At 36.2% G+C, this 17,646-nt stretch overlaps 4 protein-coding genes across 4 annotated transcripts; all 4 read right to left on the bottom strand.

Annotated features, from left to right (window-relative positions):
• Positions 1–240: 240 nt before the first annotated feature.
• Positions 241–591, bottom strand: LOC114722929 (uncharacterized). Its single transcript, XM_028909049.1, has one exon. The coding sequence runs from the start codon at positions 589–591 to the stop codon at positions 241–243; it is 351 nt and encodes a 116-aa protein (XP_028764882.1).
• Positions 592–3,220: 2,629 nt separating this feature from the next.
• Positions 3,221–3,830, bottom strand: LOC114722802 (protein GLUTAMINE DUMPER 2-like). Its single transcript, XM_028908901.1, has one exon. The coding sequence runs from the start codon at positions 3,805–3,807 to the stop codon at positions 3,466–3,468; it is 342 nt and encodes a 113-aa protein (XP_028764734.1). The 5' UTR covers positions 3,808–3,830; the 3' UTR covers positions 3,221–3,465.
• A 2,288-nt stretch (positions 3,831–6,118) lies between these two features.
• Positions 6,119–6,975, bottom strand: LOC114722809 (protein GLUTAMINE DUMPER 6-like). The gene has a single exon (XM_028908910.1). It carries the CDS (start codon positions 6,819–6,821, stop codon positions 6,510–6,512), a length of 312 nt encoding a protein of 103 aa, XP_028764743.1. The 5' UTR covers positions 6,822–6,975; the 3' UTR covers positions 6,119–6,509.
• Positions 6,976–10,838: 3,863 nt separating this feature from the next.
• On the bottom strand, positions 10,839–14,642 carry LOC114722810 (ribosome biogenesis protein BRX1 homolog 2). Its single transcript, XM_028908911.1, has 9 exons — positions 14,518–14,642; positions 14,065–14,281; positions 13,830–13,971; positions 13,490–13,568; positions 13,155–13,279; positions 12,232–12,333; positions 11,463–11,531; positions 11,283–11,381; positions 10,839–11,199 (listed from the first exon to the last, which is right to left on the bottom strand). The coding sequence occupies exons 2-9, from the start codon at positions 14,265–14,267 to the stop codon at positions 11,068–11,070; spliced, it is 951 nt and encodes a 316-aa protein (XP_028764744.1). The 5' UTR covers positions 14,268–14,281; positions 14,518–14,642; the 3' UTR covers positions 10,839–11,067.
• Positions 14,643–17,646: the final 3,004 nt, after the last annotated feature.

Here is a 17,646-nt window from a genome sequence, read left to right as displayed (position 1 = left end):
CATTGTGATTCTGCTATTTGTCGTGGAAGCTCTTCGTTCAGGTCCTCATTTTCACTGTCACGTATTTATTCTTTCCATAATTCCATTCATGTTAGCTTTAGCTTCTTTTAGTTTTGTTGCTAAACAGGTCAGCTCATCCCTCATTTTCAGTCATGGCCCACTATCAATCCGTGCAACATACGGGAGTAATTTTGCCAGATTTCCCTAGAAAATAGTTATGATATACAATGAGCAGCTTCATTATTTGTTTCTTCTGGTGTCGACGCGTTTCTTCTCCGGTTTGTTCGCATCCTTCCGGGAAGAATATTTTCTTCCACCGTCTTTTCTATCTTTTCTGTAGACTCTTGTGCAGTGATAATGAAGTGGAGCAGATGAAGCGTCTGAAACCGTTGAGTCATCACTTTCTTCCATATCAACTTTGGTTTCACGCTTGTGTCTTCCCATTCCACCATTGATTCCTCCATCATATTCATCATTCTCTTCGATGTTTCCAGCACCATCGCCTTGCGTGGATGAAGAAATGTACATAGTCCAACCAGATTCGCTGCTGCTACATCCTTCTACACCCAAGATTTGTTCAAAAGACGCCATTTTTGAGCTCGAAGGATCAAGGGTTTGGGTTTAATGGCTATGGAGCTAAAGGTGAATAGAGCGGAATAAAGAATTGCAAACAACAGCTGGTGGAGTGGCGGATGAAAATTTGGTCGGAACTTGTATTAATAGGTCGCCATCACCTCGTCTAACGTTGCTACATTGTATTTGGTGAAAAGCCAAAAGATAATGACATGGCGAATGCTGTCCAATTCAGGTTCCTGGAAGGTTCCATGACGAATTTTAAAGCTCTTAAATTAAGATGAAGAATTAATGGGGTGGTTGTTGCATATATTTTTGGTGATAATTATTATTATTTTGTTAACTACTGTCATTGTCATCTCCATTGGGAATCTGACATTTAGTGCAAAATACAGATGTCCCAATACTCCAATAGTACAAGCTGCACAACTGGAAAGGGTGTGTTAATGCAAATCCAATATCCTCAAGTAAGAAAAAGCAGTGCCTTTTCACTTTGTTTGTTGTGTCTTCTAGAAAGAGAGCAGCAATATCCGTCAGTGAGATCAGTACACTATTGAGATGAGAACTAAAAGCAGAGACTAATGAATATACAGGTGGAGAGGAAAATCAGCAGTCACATGCGGAAACATAAATAAATTGGAATGTAATCTAAATTATTGCACCATGATTCATGCACCTGTAGCTCAAAGGGGCACTATTCATGGCTCTTGAGAATATATTGATGTATATTTTTTTTGGTATAACGTGTCGATCCTGCATACTTTATGAGTATATTCTGCCCATAATACCGCTCTGTGTCCATCAGCATCAATTGAATGTGAAGGTGCTATGGCACTGACTTGCCTTCGAAGTTCAAACTGCTGATTTAAGCTATTTGCCCTTGTCATGGAGTTTCGGACGGTGGATTTAAACATTGTTCAGGTTTGGCCTAAACTACATCTTATATTACATGAAAAATGCAACCAACAAAGTCTAATGCTCGATGGTAAAATTTTGCTTCTTGGTGATTGGGCCAATTCCTGCTGATTTTAAACAGAGGTGTATAACTTAAAAAAAATTCATAAATTTAATAATCTAAAATTGAGGTAAATCAGTATCAAATTTACTTGCACGTTCGGGAAAAAAAAATCCTTTTTTTTTTGTAGTAAAAAACTCTTTTTTCTCATATAGCTGCATCGAGCTCCAACATAAATATTTGCCCAACCAATATATATAAGACTGGGCCTGATGAGTTTAAGAAGCCCAAGACAATGAGATGAAGCCGAAAATTTCCGAGGGAGCCAGGGGACCAAGGAATTAAGTCCAATGGGACTTCCCTCGTATTTCTCAATTATCTGAACAAATAATACAGTCGTTGATGGAGAAAAAAAAATCTAAGTTTTGTAATTATTATACTATGAATTGTCAGCTTTTGAAATGCGTAATACTTAGACGAAGGGTAGGCACGCATGACAAGTGCCAACCTTGGAAGTTCTGATACCTGAGCACCATTTATATGAGTTCCTCATGATTTTCAGATTTATGTAAGCCATACAAATGCAAGCCCTCTGAGAGCTCATCAGCACCTGGAATATCCTTTCTTATATCCTTCCTTCAACAACCTCTTAAAGCCAAGAATTTTCGTACCGCACCCTCTCTTTAAAAAGCAGCCCCTCACCACTCGTCATTCGTCACTTTGTCTCCCATTTTCTCCTCTCTTTTTGATTGTTTTTTAAGTTTTTTATTGTTTCTTTGTTTAACCCTTCTCACAAGTTTCCTACTTTCACGTGCACCACCGTCATCATCCACACATTTGCGTTTCGGGGCGCCGCGTTTCACAAGCCAATAAAACCCAAACAAAGCAACACCGCTTTTTACCCCATAAAGAAAAAAACAAGAAGAAACGATACTTTAGTTTAACAGGTGCGTTTTGCCGCTGAGCCCTTTTTTTTATGGGTTCCACTTTCACTGTTTCACATGCTTTGATGCTCTGTTATCGCATCCCACTTTCTAATTGAGTTTGATGCACTTTCCTCTATTTCAATGCCAGCCGATGATTTTTATTTTCCTTCTCTCCAAAGATTATTCTCTCTCTTTCTCTCTTGATTTTATTATATTTGGATTAAGAGCACTGAGCAGTTTTCTTATTTGTTCGTCGGGGATGTCCCACTTCATGTTTCTCGGCTTTTGCGTCCAAATACATTCTTGTTTTTGACTTATTTGGAGGGCTTCATTTCATCCTCCGATTTAACGCATCATTGGAGGCATAATATATGCTTCAATCAGATCTTCCCCAGGAAACAAGTGGAATCATATACTAAATCGAAACAAAACAAGCGGAAAAAAAATTAAAAAAAAAGAACGGCAGACCGAGAGCTTGGCATGCGCAAAAAAATGTTATCTTAATGTGCCCCCGCATTATATGCCCTTCTTCTAAACTCATGGACGATGTTCAAGAGAATTCAATTCTTAAGCATAACCGAAAGATGACAGTGATATATAATATGAAAACAAACGCAAGAGTTATTTCCCTGGATTTGCTTCCGTGCTCTTGTTTGCAGCTGCTTATTAGGATATGGTTATACTCGAATAATCTGAATTTCGACTCTCACCATGCTAAGGATATATGTGTATATATATATATGCTGGAATTTCGATTTGGCTGGCTTATGCACGACAATGAGAACAAGTTTATTCAGGGTGTTATAACCTCAACATGAAAATCGCAGCATTTATGGTCACGGCTTAGAAATACATGTATTGTAACGATCCTCCATGAAGAAACAAAATTGCAGAATCACTCATCGATTCGCATATTCCGTGCACTCAAAATCACAGGAATACGACCTTCCCAAAACCAAAATTGCGCTGTTTCTAGCATGTCAGTTATTAATCAGCTAGTTGGAAATTTGGTCACTGGGTTGATCCAGCTTCACAGGTGGAAAAAGTTGAGGAAGAGGTTGGTTTAGCGAGGTAGGTGGGGTTGTGATCCCCTGGCATGATCACAAGCACCTTGGGCTCGGACTGATCGGTCTCTGTGTTCTTGGGCATAGCCTGCTTAGTGACAGTGTCTTCACCTGCAGAAGATGGTGAGTGAGATTGAGAATAAGCACGCTTTGAGTAGGAGCAAATGAGGACGACGAGAGCAACAGATATGAGAGCCATCATTATAGCTAATCCTCCAAAGAGGTAAGGAATCGGAGACTTCCATAGCCTAGCCACACCAGATGATGATCCACTGTTTATTGCCCTCATCTCTCTTTCTTTCCTCTCTCTTCTTCTTGTCTTGTTTTTGTTCAGTTGCACTGAAATGAGAAGACTCTCTGGCATTTATAGCAAGTTTTGGGAGATTTTGTTTTACAAAAGTACCCTTTTGGTTGTGAGGTAGATTCCTTTTTGTGCTTGCTCTGATGCTTCATGAGGAAGTGGAAAGTGCCTCCGTAGATGTTTTCCTCTGATTTGTTTGTTAGTTGCCTTCTCAAGATTATCCAGTTTCTGGTTTTTTTAAAAAAAAAAAAGACAAAAGAAAAAGAAAACCACGCCACATCAGGCCTCCAAATGTTGGTTCAACTTTATTGGTATTTCAGAGAACTCAAAAGGATATCAGTTACTTTCCACAAAAAGATCAGTTCCTTCTGGTGTAATACAAGAGCGGTAAAAGAGGCATAAGAAACTTGTCATCAGTAAAAAATTTAGCGGGGGTTCTCTGTGCAAACATGGCGTCAAACCCAAATCTCAAAGTCAAAAGGGTCAAACCAGCTAGGACCCAAAGTCTACAGTGCAAGGTATGGTGACAACTAAGCATACAGCAGATATGAGCCATACTTGTTTAGTTGTTTGCCCTCCCAACTTCAGATTTCTTCTTTTGGCCATGGAGAAGGATAACAAATACTATTGAAAATAACATATTATAGTCACGTGTTGAAGAATAATATATCCTAAATTTAAATCATTTATTAAGAATTGTACACTTCAAAAAAAAAATTGTGGTGCCAAATATAAATGTGTTCAGATATGTCAACTTCACTGAGCCTGGATTGATTGTAGCCATCAATCTTTGAAGTGATGGATATGGCTGACGCCTTCCTTCAATTGAAGCACCCCAGGTTGTCATTCATAAAGATTGGAATGGTCTGTTAAAGTTCTGAATTTATATTACTATTGCAGAATAATAATACAAATCTTGATGCAAATCTGAGTAGATCGGCAACCCCTGTTAATTATATCTGGAATGTTCGAATTTCGTAATGAGATTCTGTGTTAATGGACCGAATTGAATCATTTGATGAGGAAGTGGAATTGTCAAAATGGCGGCCTTTTAAGACTTGTTTACTGTGTAAGTGTGGCATATGTACAGTACTATTTCAGTTAAATCTATATCCAAAGGATAACTTACTAACGTATGAATAAAGGCGGTACTGCTATTATTATAATCTATTTATATCCTCATTGCGCAATATTTGTTATATTTTTATAATTCTTATTATATATATATTTTTTTTAAATTGAGAACGCAAATGTAAATTTTTTTTTCTAGAACACACGGGTACTGAGGTGGGCTCGAGTACAATCGTGGGCCGTGGAGGACTTGGGTTGAAGCCCAACATTTTTTGTTGGGAAGCGAAGCCCGATATATTTTCACGTGGTGGGGATGGGCCTAATCTTGAAAATGTACAATCTTGGGCTTACAATTACTTTATCCGGCCTGGCCTCCTGTGTGCTTCATAATGTAAGGTATTTTATCAATAGCATTAATTTTTATCACCTAGTATTTTTAATTAATTATAAATTTTTAACTAATTAATCAAACTAATTATTTATATATGTATTAATTTTGATATTTTTCAAGAAAAAAACTAATTTTAATTAATTTGATTAATATATGTAAAGTTATTATGATATGCTTATAAATATAAGCACTATGCTGTAGGGAGTAGTATATTCTTTTTTATTTTTAATTAAATGCTGTTAACAGCGAGCAAAAGGTTACGAATAAAGTAGGGCTCATGGGTGGATTTGGAAAGAGATCGTGTACAATAAAGACAAGAAAGAAAAGGGAGAATAAAAAGAAAGAGAGATAGGAGCCAGCAGTAGCCAACTTGCCATATATGGCAGAAGGAAAGTTTCATGGAGCTTTTACTGGGTGGGGTTACTGTCTTTCTTTTACTTCCGAAAACGCTCAACCTTCTTCGCATCGAGTCGCCACGTCCTTTGCTGCTCCGGAATGGATCATTGTATTTTAAACTCCATCCATCACAGATTTGGTTTAAATCACTCGTCCATATCTCTCTATCTCCTTGCCCCCTGAATAATCAATATTTGCCCTTCCTACCAAATCCACACGCGCTTCTCCATTTTTAATTTCTCTCTTCCTCTCAGAAACCAACAATTTTGCTCTATGGGAAAGATGCCGCTTCCATCTCCCTTCACACATGTACCCCCCCCCCCCCAAAAAAAAAGCAAAATTTTTTCTCTGGTTTATCAACCTATGTATACATTATTTTGGATGAATTTTGGGAGGTAATTGCAAATTTGAGATATGTTTGTTAATGCAGCCATAAATTGCTTAATTCGTCCCACTTTCAGATCCAATCATGCACATATATATATATGTAGTTGGAGATAATGAAACCTCAAATCGAGATAATACTGGATCCAAGCAATACACCTCTTGTGCTCACAATTCTTCATCGATGGACCTCGAAAACTGCAGAAGGTAGGTGAGCACCACTAATTTTATGCGCACACAGAACGCATCTGAACACTCTGTGCATATATGCCATACTCGCTTCCATTTACATCTTCTGCGATTGATCTCAAATCAACTTAAAGCATTAAAGCCGCACAAAGACAAAAAGGGAAGGAGGAGCAGAAGGCATTGTCATATATACATATACACATATATAGGTGAATAAAATAATAAGACGATTTACACGGATTGCCGGGCATGATGGGTATTAGCCAAGCATAGATAGCGGCTTGGCCAAGAAAGTGGGGTTAGTGTCTCCAGCCATGACCACCACAATTTTTGGCTCTGAATCCACCTCGCCACCCACATCCACCGTCTGATCTTGAGCAGAAGAAGAAGAAGAAGACGAATGTTCACGGGGAGAACAGGCCAGCAGGATGAGCAAGGCAACGGAGATGAGAGTAAGAATGATGGCTAAGCCACCGAAGAAGTAGGGAATGGGAGATTTCAGGCTCGGCAAGCCACCGCCTCCGTATGTTATGTTCCTTGTTGCCTCTGGGAGTGCACCAGCGGGTTTCATTTCTATCTGGGGACGCTATTACATTATATTGTTGCAGAAGATCAAGGGAGAGTGCGGGCTCCAAAGCTGGTATGTACATATGAACTTGGAACACAGGGAGCTAGCTACAGTGATAGGATCTTGACGAGGACGGATGATGAGATCACAAGTCATTCAATGAAATGCCCAATAAGTCTGAAAGGCTTCATTAAATGTTGATTCTTTCTTGTGCTTTTGGAAACTTGAACCCTATCCACTATGCCCCGGCGATCCTTCTTTGTCTCATGCAAGTTTCTTCATCCATGCCTGGCCTCCGTCTTAATTCTTCTTTCATCTCAAGCAAGAGGGTCTCAAACTAAACTACGGAGTGTATACGAAGGTAAATTATTATTATTCATTAGTTGGGGGGTTTTTGACGAGTTTTCTACTATCAAAAAACAATTTATATCATTAAATACATACTACATACTCTTTCCATGTATGTTGACTTGTTTATATTAATAAGGTAATTAAATGTATTTATTAAAGGCAATTTGAAAAACAAAAAAAAGAGAAAGAAAAGTCATCAACTACTTCTAAAACGCACCAAAATATGTCTTAGCTAAATATAGAGTAGAAAAATGTGTATAAATAACTCACATTGCGAGCCGTGGCAGGATGCTCGATGGTTGATTCATGCAAGCAATAAGAAAGAAACGAATGGAAAAGGCAGGAATAAATGGGAAATTGTGGGCCCCAACCATCGCTGATGTTTATCCAGTAGGAGGACCCCACTAAAATGGGTCTCTGGTCCTTACAAGTCAAGTACTCTGATTTCGAATCCCCCCATATTTTAAAAATTTAATCAATTAACATGACTATATTCTTTATATTTATATCAAGAATTAAATTTATAAAAATATATACTACTCCATTGAGAAGCAACCTTCACAAACCTATAAAAATCAGCATGATTTTCGGCCATTACATAAAATTTTAAAAATGAGTTATACTTTTACTCTTTAATTGATATTATTATATTGCATGGAATTATATGTAAATACACAGATCAGACTGAAGATTAATATTTTCTCATTTCCTCCGTAACATTATTGATTTTAGGTGGCATTTATATAACTCTAAGTAAATATATTATATATCATTTAAAAAAAATCCAAAAGTCCCATTTTATTTTCTTTCGGCGGAGCCACTTTGACATGTCTATTATTTGATCATAGATCAAGTATAACATGTTTAACTAAATTAATGAAAAGATAAAATTTATATAAGTCACATTATCTACAATATATAAAAATTATGAAAACACGTGCAGTTAATTAAACCGGCTCTCTGCTGAAGATATTGTTTATAATTTATGTATTAAGGGCCCTCCTTACATCAACTTGATTAGGGCATAATCAGATCTCATGGAAAGCAACAGATCTCGTCCAGAATTGATATTCTCTGCTTTTAAATCAACACATACTACCTCTCAGTCTTCAATTATAAGAGTTACTAGTTTGATTAATTTGAGTAGATTAAAAAAATTAATAAAATTAGTTATTTATAATAAATAAATGTTGTCTTTCTAAAAATGTTCTTGATAATTAAATGTATTAGCTATAACTACCATTATTATAATGACTACCTTGAAAATAAATAAATAAATATAAGAAATAAAATGAATTAGAGTCTTATATTTAGAATCAAAATAAAAGTTAAACAAGTTCTTATATTAAGAACATGAGGTATTATTGCGTTACAAATTCTATTTAATAACAAGTATAAAAAAATATTTGAAGTCCTCAAACTTTCATTTTTTTTTTAAGGGGGAAAAATAGCCCATAGGCCACGGCAAGGAAACACTCCTTCGGTCATAAATATAAAATCCTTATACTAGTATGTATAAGGGTGTTATATTTAGAACAGAAAAAATATATAACTGGGCAGCAAAAGCCGAAACAATACCCTTGTGCTGCTGGGTGATTCCTTGAGACATGAAATACATGACTTATGAACACATTTTAATCTCACTTGATAGATCTTATAAATAGTGTACGCAAAATATGTTGCCTTTCTTTTCAAGTCTTTGCCAGTTTTTAAAAGTCAGTTATCACGGTTTACAGATAAAAAAAAAATTGTTATGTATAATACAAGTTATAAAAATGAATTATATTGTGAATGTCAATATTTTGTTGGTAATTGATAGTTCTAAATATATTCACAGGTGCTATTTGTTTTGTTAGGCATACTTTTCACTTAATGAGCTAGTACAACTCAACTTACCTATACTTTTTGAACTTTAACAGGGAAAAAAGTTTGTAATTCTTTTGTAAGACATAAAATCAATCGATGAAACTGCGGGGAAAATTGCATAACAACATGAATGGTACAAAAACAAATTTATATTGTAAACACAGAATTACGTATGTGTGTGTGTGTTGTATTGTGCCTCTTCTAATTTCTTTTGGAGTCCAGAACCAAATGTAAGCTATTGCAATAAGGAAAAGAGATTCCAACAGGTATATATAATAATGACAGGCGTGATTAAGAGTTTATTCCAGTTTAACGTGCACTTAAGTGGGGCAAACCAAATGTTTATTTTTATGAGAGTGGCTTTAGGAGGTAACTAAAGACTACCTTTCTAGAATGTGATGGATGCAGGATTTAAAAGGGGTTGTTAGCTTAGAACTCAAGATTGCCTTATGTGCGACTTAAGGGACACAAATCTTGCAGTTTGGAAATGGGCTGCAAATATTCTGCATTTAAAATATTGTCAGATTCCTTTAGGAAAACATTATTGTATAAAACAAATCCAAAAAACATAATGGAAGATACCGTTTTTCCCGCATCTGGAATCTGACAAGTGTCATGGTGGATGGGGCAAAGGAACTTCAAGAATCTCTCCAACTTTAGGTTGGCCTCCTCTGGTGTTTTCATGTTTCCCCACCATTATTTGGTCAACCCTGTTTGTCTTCTTTATTTTGATTATCCACTACTGATGTTGTTGTTGTAAGTTGTTGCTTTTGTGATTAGTTGTGTGCTGTTGTTTAAAGCACCAAAGCATAGATCAGTAGCTTCAAAGCTTACTACTTGGGATGGGCTTGTTGGATGTCCCTCAAGGGATGATTCTTTATCAATTCTGTGCAGCTCCGTCAACCACAGAGGACTTTCTTTTTTTTTTGAACAATCGAAGGCTAACACCCAAAAAGATAAACGACTAGGCTGAAAAGGGATTGAATCCCATGCCATTTTTATGGCATAGGATCTGTATATGAAACGGACTCGCATTCGATAGAGTAGAAATACATAGACCATCTTAAGGCATCAGCTCGACAGTTTTGATAATTTGATCTACGGATTTTGCTTCCTACTCTACGGATAGTTGAATGTAACCCCAAAAATAAAAATGACACACCAAAAATGTAATTACAGTTGAAGGTAGTGAATGGTTGGGGTTGTTTTAAAGGGAGGGGAGAGGGGGAGTCGGCCACATCCCTTGAAGACGACTCACGGGCACAAATATGGTGAAATGTCAAAAATACACATTCAGCCCAATCGCCGCATTGAATGAAAATCCTGCCAAAACATAAGCACAAATTTTCTTCTGGCCCATGAAATCACGTCCCATTTTGTCTCCTTTAATGAACTTCCTGTCACTTCGGGCGATGTTATGGGGACAGCAACGGCTAACTTGGAACCGTACAAACGGAGTGCATCTGACTCAACAAAAGGGTTACATGATTCAGTCTATACCCATTAAGATTAATCAAAAACAACATGGATTTACAGAAGGTCAGATTTTATTCAAAAAGCATCCCTTTCCGCGAAATGAGATTTTGAAAGCAGGGAGGCAGTTCATTAGACCCGCTTCTCCAGCAACATCAATCCAAATTGATGGTCATCTTCAAAGGCATCTAAAGATAATCCCAGATTAACATACCAGTTACATCGACTTAAGACTGAGCCACAGCCTTCTCTGTACGTGCTACTTTTTCAAATACATAAATTATAACATGCAGCAGCAAAGGAACGTGCGCAACGCAACCACCAGAAGAGTGAAACGAAAATATAACATTGAAGACCCTTTTTTTCCTTTTTGTGATCATAATGTGGTGAATGAATAAAACTACAACTGATCTCAATCACACCTAACATGCAAGGCAATTAACAACATCAAAAGCTTCTCTAAAAGAATCGGCAGCCAGACAAAACTACCATTTCATGCTGAATATAAGATCCATATATTTTCTGTTCCTTGTTATGAATATAATGAAAGTACGGAAAATTAATCTTTCCACATGTCCGCAAACTCATCAGGCTCCAGAGGATTAGACATCTCATGCATTTTCCTCCTTGTCTTTGCCTTGACCTTCTTTGCATACTTTCCAGACTTCTTCCTTTTCTCCAAGGCTCGAATCTACAAGAACAGGCTTCAAAAGGTCATAACACAGAATCAGTGACAACAGATTCTCAGTAAATACAGCATGCATCAGTGAATACCTGATTTGGTGATACATAAAATGGGTTTTCATAAAGAGTTGGGCCTCCAAAACTGCCCCCGAATATTTTAATTGGGTTCAAGCAAAACCTTGGACCAACCTATACAAGCAACTGGCATCGGTTAGACAACTCTTATAACTTGAACGATCAAAACCTAACTCTTGAAACCAAATTTCAGACCTCAATCAATGTCATTTTCTCAAGGCCTCCTCGAGGAATTTTGTCCGTTTCATTGTGAGGAACAGAGATCTGGAAAGCAAAGAGAAATGGTATTGTACATGACATTATTAACTATGCAGAAGCCAACACGATGCAGCAGGACAAAAAACAACACAAAGGTATGTTACACCAACAGCCCAAAGAGCAAGGGATCATTCCCTCAATCATTTGCGATGTCTTGTAGCTTGGTGATCATAACTCATATTTTCTATCTCCTTTCATAGTTTTATGACTTCTTTGATAGGAGGAGCAATAAAGTCATTTTCCATCAACAAAATCATTTTTATCAATTCCACATTTCTTTCCATTCACTAACTAAACAAGCAGTTCCTTTGTAATGAAGGAAAAGAACCATTACAATTTGGTAATGTGTCATCTATAAACACTCTATCATAAGCGGTAAGTGTCCAGCATTATCATGAACTGAAGTCCATTTCCTGGAGAACCAAGAGCAAATCCTTCACAACTGAATAGTTGACACTCAAATGGTCCCTCCGTAATCCAAAATAGGACGAAAAAATTTCCACCTTGAATCTCAACTGACAAACTGCTGTCTCAAAGCTAATGGTAAACGAAGTGATCAACACAAATATAACAAGAACATCAACATGTTATTCAATTAGGAGGAACAAAAGTCCAGAACAGTGGGCCTGAATGTTAAGCCTCCACATCAATATAACTTTTTAAAGGGTGCAGTTGAGATTGCTATAAACATAAGACAAGCACAAACCTGGTAATTCCTGAACCATATATGATCATCGACTATGGAGAAAACAAAAACATGATCATGGAAAGGCTTGATTTTATAATGGTCCTTTGGTGTTCCAAATATCTGAAAAGAAGACAGCAATTAAACATTAGCAAATCTTAAAATGGCATATAAACTTACCATTCAATCTGTTTCATAATAATAAGGGGAAAGGGAAAAGAGGGAAGGGAAAGAGAGTGAATGGAGGAAACAGAGAGACTCAAGTCTATTTTTTCAAAAACCTGATTACCATCCATAGCTCTAAGCCACCTATTTGTAGCCGTTAGCAACTAACGGTAAACTCCCCTACTTTACCCCCAGCTGAATCCTGACTACTCTCACTTATCATAAAAGAGAAATTAAAAGAGGAGAAAGAAAATTAACTGGCCACAACCGTGCGTAGTATCAATTTAAAATAATTATTGAAAGTAAAATCTAGCTTCAGAATCAAGAAACGAATTTAAGAAGCCCCATTATGCAGGCACAAAAAGTAATAAAAAATCTAATAAATAGAAATACAGGGATGGAAAAGACCTCCAAATCCCACTCCCAGTTTAAACAATCCTAAACCATGATCAAGGCATAAATGAAATATTCTCCAGTCCTTGGACATAAAATAAAAAGGGAAATTTTCTGTAGTGGCATGGTGGATATGTACTCAACTATTAGTAAAGATCCCACACGTCTCAGGATACGGAAACTAAATAGTATTAATTAGACCAGCATACATACTGCACGAATTAAAATGATATTCTCAAAGTTCTGTTTTGTTTGTTGATGAAACAGTTTTCACAAGAGTAAAAGCAATGTTATCAGAGGATTTCCCAGCCAACGCTTCAAATGAAAACAACTAGAACCGCAGACTGCAGAGAATTAATACTGATGAGAAAGAACAAGCGGAATACCTGCAATAACATCTCTTTTAATAGTTTCCAATGCGTATCCCTTTCAAAATTTGCTGAAAATGTCAAAAGTGGGCGGGAACCTTTTAGATGATTTCCAGTTAGCTTCAATTCCTCCATTGTGTGCACTGAAAAGCAGCCAAGTAAAATATGAACGGTTGAAAAAAAAAAAAAAATGGTCCTGGAGGCTAAGTAATAAACAGGAAAAACCCACACATATAGAACCAATCTGTCTGGGAAGAATAAGAGCAGCCGAATAAAGAGTAGGGAACCCAGAAAATTTTTAACCATAGTAAGCACATTAGCACAGAAGAGAAATAATCACAGAAGAATATTACCAGCACTAACTAAAAATTTCACAGACGGCCCATTAGGGCATTTTGCCATCCAGAGATAAAGATCTTTAGCCTTCCTGCACTGAAATTCATAAAAATAAAAGGTGAGCACAAAAAAAAAAAGAATGGAACAAGTTAACAATATCTAAGGTATGAATAAGAATCCAACTGAAAAACCCTGCAAAATAATGCCTCAATTAGCTGATAGCTCAATCAAAATCATGCTGCTTGGATATTGACATGCCATTTAACATATATTTTACGCGGCAATGAAAGCACAGCACATGCAGTACAGCCAATCTACAATCACACCCAGAACTTATCGTGACAAATGAAAGAATACCTCAAAGAATAAACAGGAAGAGCAGTTTTTAAGCTCGACAAGCTCATTCAGGGTGGCGCCTTTGGTATCCTTAGATTCAACTTTGTTATCCTTCTTACAATGAGGTAAAAGCGAAACCAAGTTCAACATCAAATGCCGGTACCTAAAATATAAGGAAATAATCCCAGCCGATTAGCAGCATGCAGAAAGTTTAACCCACAAAGTAAGCACTACCAATATAAATATTTGCTCGTACCTATAGCTGATGCGTCGTGAGCATGTAACTAAAACCTTTTCTTTGTTCCTAAATTTGGACGAGTCAGCACCCCCCATTTCATCCTTTACTTTGCTCTTATCCCTCCAACCAAAAAGAGTCCGCGCTGGTCTTTCTGGTGCAACATCATCCTTTTTTGATGGAGCCACCGCTTCCGTCTCACTGTGCTTCCTCTTTTTCCCCATTGTTGCTTTAAAATCTGATACACCCAGGAAACATAATTGTAAAAGGGACGCTGCTAATTTTCTTGGTTCAGAGACAATTTTTCATGCAGAACACTTAACGCGTAAATCCCCTTACTACCAGGAGCAAAGACAACCAACAAAAAGAAGAGTTAACTATCCACACCACGGGGTGTTCACTTGATAGGAGGAAGGTGCACGTGAATGAAAAGAAAGGAATCAACAGAAGAGAACAAGAGAAGAAAAGGAGCACCTGTGTCTTCAGGACGGAAGGGCTATCCCAAACGAGGTGTCAGCTATGAGAAAGACGAGGTTTCTCGAAGCCAACGGCGCAAAGCCTACTGAGAAGCTGATGGGTGACGACGGCTCCTAGGCGATGGCGGTGGAGGGAAGGAAAATCAAAAGAGAGGGTTTCTGTCTTAGGAGTCATTGGGCCTTCCTTTAAATAAACCCATCTCAGTGAGGCCCATTAATGGTCCATGTCAATAATGAAAGAACGGCCCATTTATTTTTTACATTCGTCAAAAGCTTAGGCCATTTTTTTATATACAAAAAGAGCTTTAGCCCAATCGGATAAAATTACTTCCAAATTTCAACAAGAGCTTTAGCAAAATGGCTTGGCCCATTTTTTTAAATACAATTCGCAACATAATAAAAGGCCTGAACTATTCTCATAGTGCGGGATAAAGAACGCTTTAACAAATAATTGAGAATAAAATAAAAATTTTACCCAAAAAAAGAATAAAATGAAATATCAATGGGGTTAGCCTGACAGAAAGAGCTAGTATTTTACAATATAACGAATCAAGGTTTAAATCTTTGTTGAGAAAAGTGTTTATATTTAGTATTCAATAATGTTTTGAATATGATTATCTCTGATAGGACCAGAATTACCCATTTTTGACAATAATTAATATCCTCATAATTAATGTTTTTATGTTTGCGATTTTTTTTATTATATCTTATAATCTCAAGCTTTCCTGAAACCATATTTTTGTAACCTGTAACACTACATGGGGACATAAAACGAGCCGTTTAGAAGAGAAATAAATGCATAATATATTTTTTGGCCGTAGAGGTACATAAGATATTATACTCCTCCGGTCCTTATTATAAGACCCCATTTGACTTTTTATTTGGTCCTAATTATAAGACCCCATTTGACTTTTTATTTGGTCCTAATTATAAGACCCCAATCCATTTTGTCTCTTATATTTATGCATTTTTTCCAAGATAATCTTTCTAGTGATGATAGTTTTAGCCAATATACTTAATTAGTAAGGATATTTTAGGAATGATAACACTTATTTATTATAAACAACTAATTTAACTTACTTCCTTAATTTCTTCAAATAAGTCAATTGAGTCTTATAATTAGGACCGGAGGAGTATTTAAATAATACGCAGATTGCGATTGCAAGCCAAGGTGTCAAGATATATGACGCGTCTCAGTAACGCTGTATCCCGAAGCGTCGCCAGGGCACTGCGTCAAACCCGACAAGCCTTTGTTCCTAAGTGAGGCATCCTTCATTTTCTCTTTTCAAACGAATATTCTGAAATTAAAAATATGTGAAATTGAAGAAGTATAAATTAATTACTCTTCCGTCGGAGGATTCAAAAACGCTGGGTGCAGCAAGTTCAAGTAAATTAATTAATAGTTAATGTAAAACATAATTAATTTAAGTATATTAATGATATTAGTTAATGAAATTAGTTAATATGACATACTACCTCCAATTCTTAATATAAAAGCTTGTTTGACTCTTGATTTGGTTCTAAATATAAGATTTTAATCTACTCAGTCTCTCATGTTTATCTATTTTTTAAAAGTAGTCCTTATATTAGTTACGCATGTTAAATATTCTATTAAATAGTAGTTTTAACTAATACACATGATTAACAAGGGATTTTAGAAGAAACAAAACATATTTAATATAAACAGCTAACTTAACAAACTTTTTTAATCTACTCAAATTAGTCAACTAGTTTTTATATTAAAGATAGGAGGTAATATCTTTTTTCAAAACACTTAACCAATATTTCTCAATTTCCTCCCTCAGAAAATATCAATAAGATAAATTCTAAAAAAATTAATAAACATGTGGAATAAATTTTACATACAAAATTAATATTTACTCTTACATTACATTTTTTCCACTAAGGAAGGAACGGAAAAGTATAACCAAAGAAGCTCCACAAAAAATTCTACTTTTTTGAAAATTAATGAAAAGTATAACCAAAGAAGCGTCTCAATCAAGTTACACGAGTGTTTGGAAAACTTTAAAAGTGTTTCTCAAAAGCATTTTTTTATAAATCAAGATAAATTTCTCCACATATTTACTTTATATACTGTAAAATCACTTTTAAAACTATGATTTCATTTTCATCCAAACACCTCCTACGTCATACATGCCAACAGCAAAAAGTGAAAACGTGTGCTCAGTTTGCTGGATCCCGATGACTCATCGTGGCTTCACACTTCCATGCACCACAATCCACATTAACTAATACTAGTTCCGGTCCTAATTATAAGAGCTAGTTGACTAATTTGAGGAGATTAAAAAAAAGTTAAGTCAGTTATTTGAAACAAATATGTGTTGTTTTTCCTAAAATATCCTTACTAATTAAGTGTATTGGTTGTAATTACCATTATTATGAGGACTATATTGAAAAAATATATATAAATATGAGAGACAAAGTGGATTGAGATCTTATATTTAAAATCAAAATAAAAGTCAAATACGGTCTTATATTAAGGATCAGAGCTAGTAACATGCGAGTTTAATCTCTAAGTTTATATATACAACATGTACAAGAGATTTCACGCAATCTCAGACTCCAAATTTTGGCTATATTTATAATTTCACGTTTATTGCTCAAAAGCCATTTTTAATGCTTAATCTAGTTATATAGAAAGCAAACCAATCTTCTTGAGAGTGAGAAGTTTGGAGTTATTAATAGCGTGGGCATGAATGATATAGGACAGAGTTTGATTAACCAGGCAGGATGAGGAAGTTGAAGATTTTTGAGGTAGGAAGAATACACACGCGCGCACACATATGAGCTTAATTTCTTGAGAAACCTGGCCACCTGGGTCGACATGTACGCTACAGACAAGAACTTAAAAGTCGTGTGAATCCCTCGAGATACACTTTATAGGAGAATAAAGGGAATCCTTCATGAGAATTTTTATCCTGTACATGCCGTCAGAAAAATACGAGGCCGGTTAAACGTCGATGTGAACATATCCTTCAGGGGGGGAAAGTGAAAAAGTTCGGCCTCGCTTCATACGAATGGGAAAGTGGTACAAACTTGAATCTTAGTTTCTTTCTGGGGTGGAGGGAATTGAATGGAGACGAATGTTAATGTAGACATTAATATC

The sequence above is a fragment of the Neltuma alba genome, unplaced genomic scaffold (assembly GCF_004799145.2).
Source record: "Neltuma alba isolate B1F8T4 unplaced genomic scaffold, ASM479914v2 tig00012116_pilon, whole genome shotgun sequence".
Lineage (NCBI taxonomy): Eukaryota > Viridiplantae > Streptophyta > Magnoliopsida > Fabales > Fabaceae > Neltuma > Neltuma alba.
Note: the sequence above shows the minus strand (reverse complement) of the source record. Positions and strands in the feature narration are given on the sequence as shown.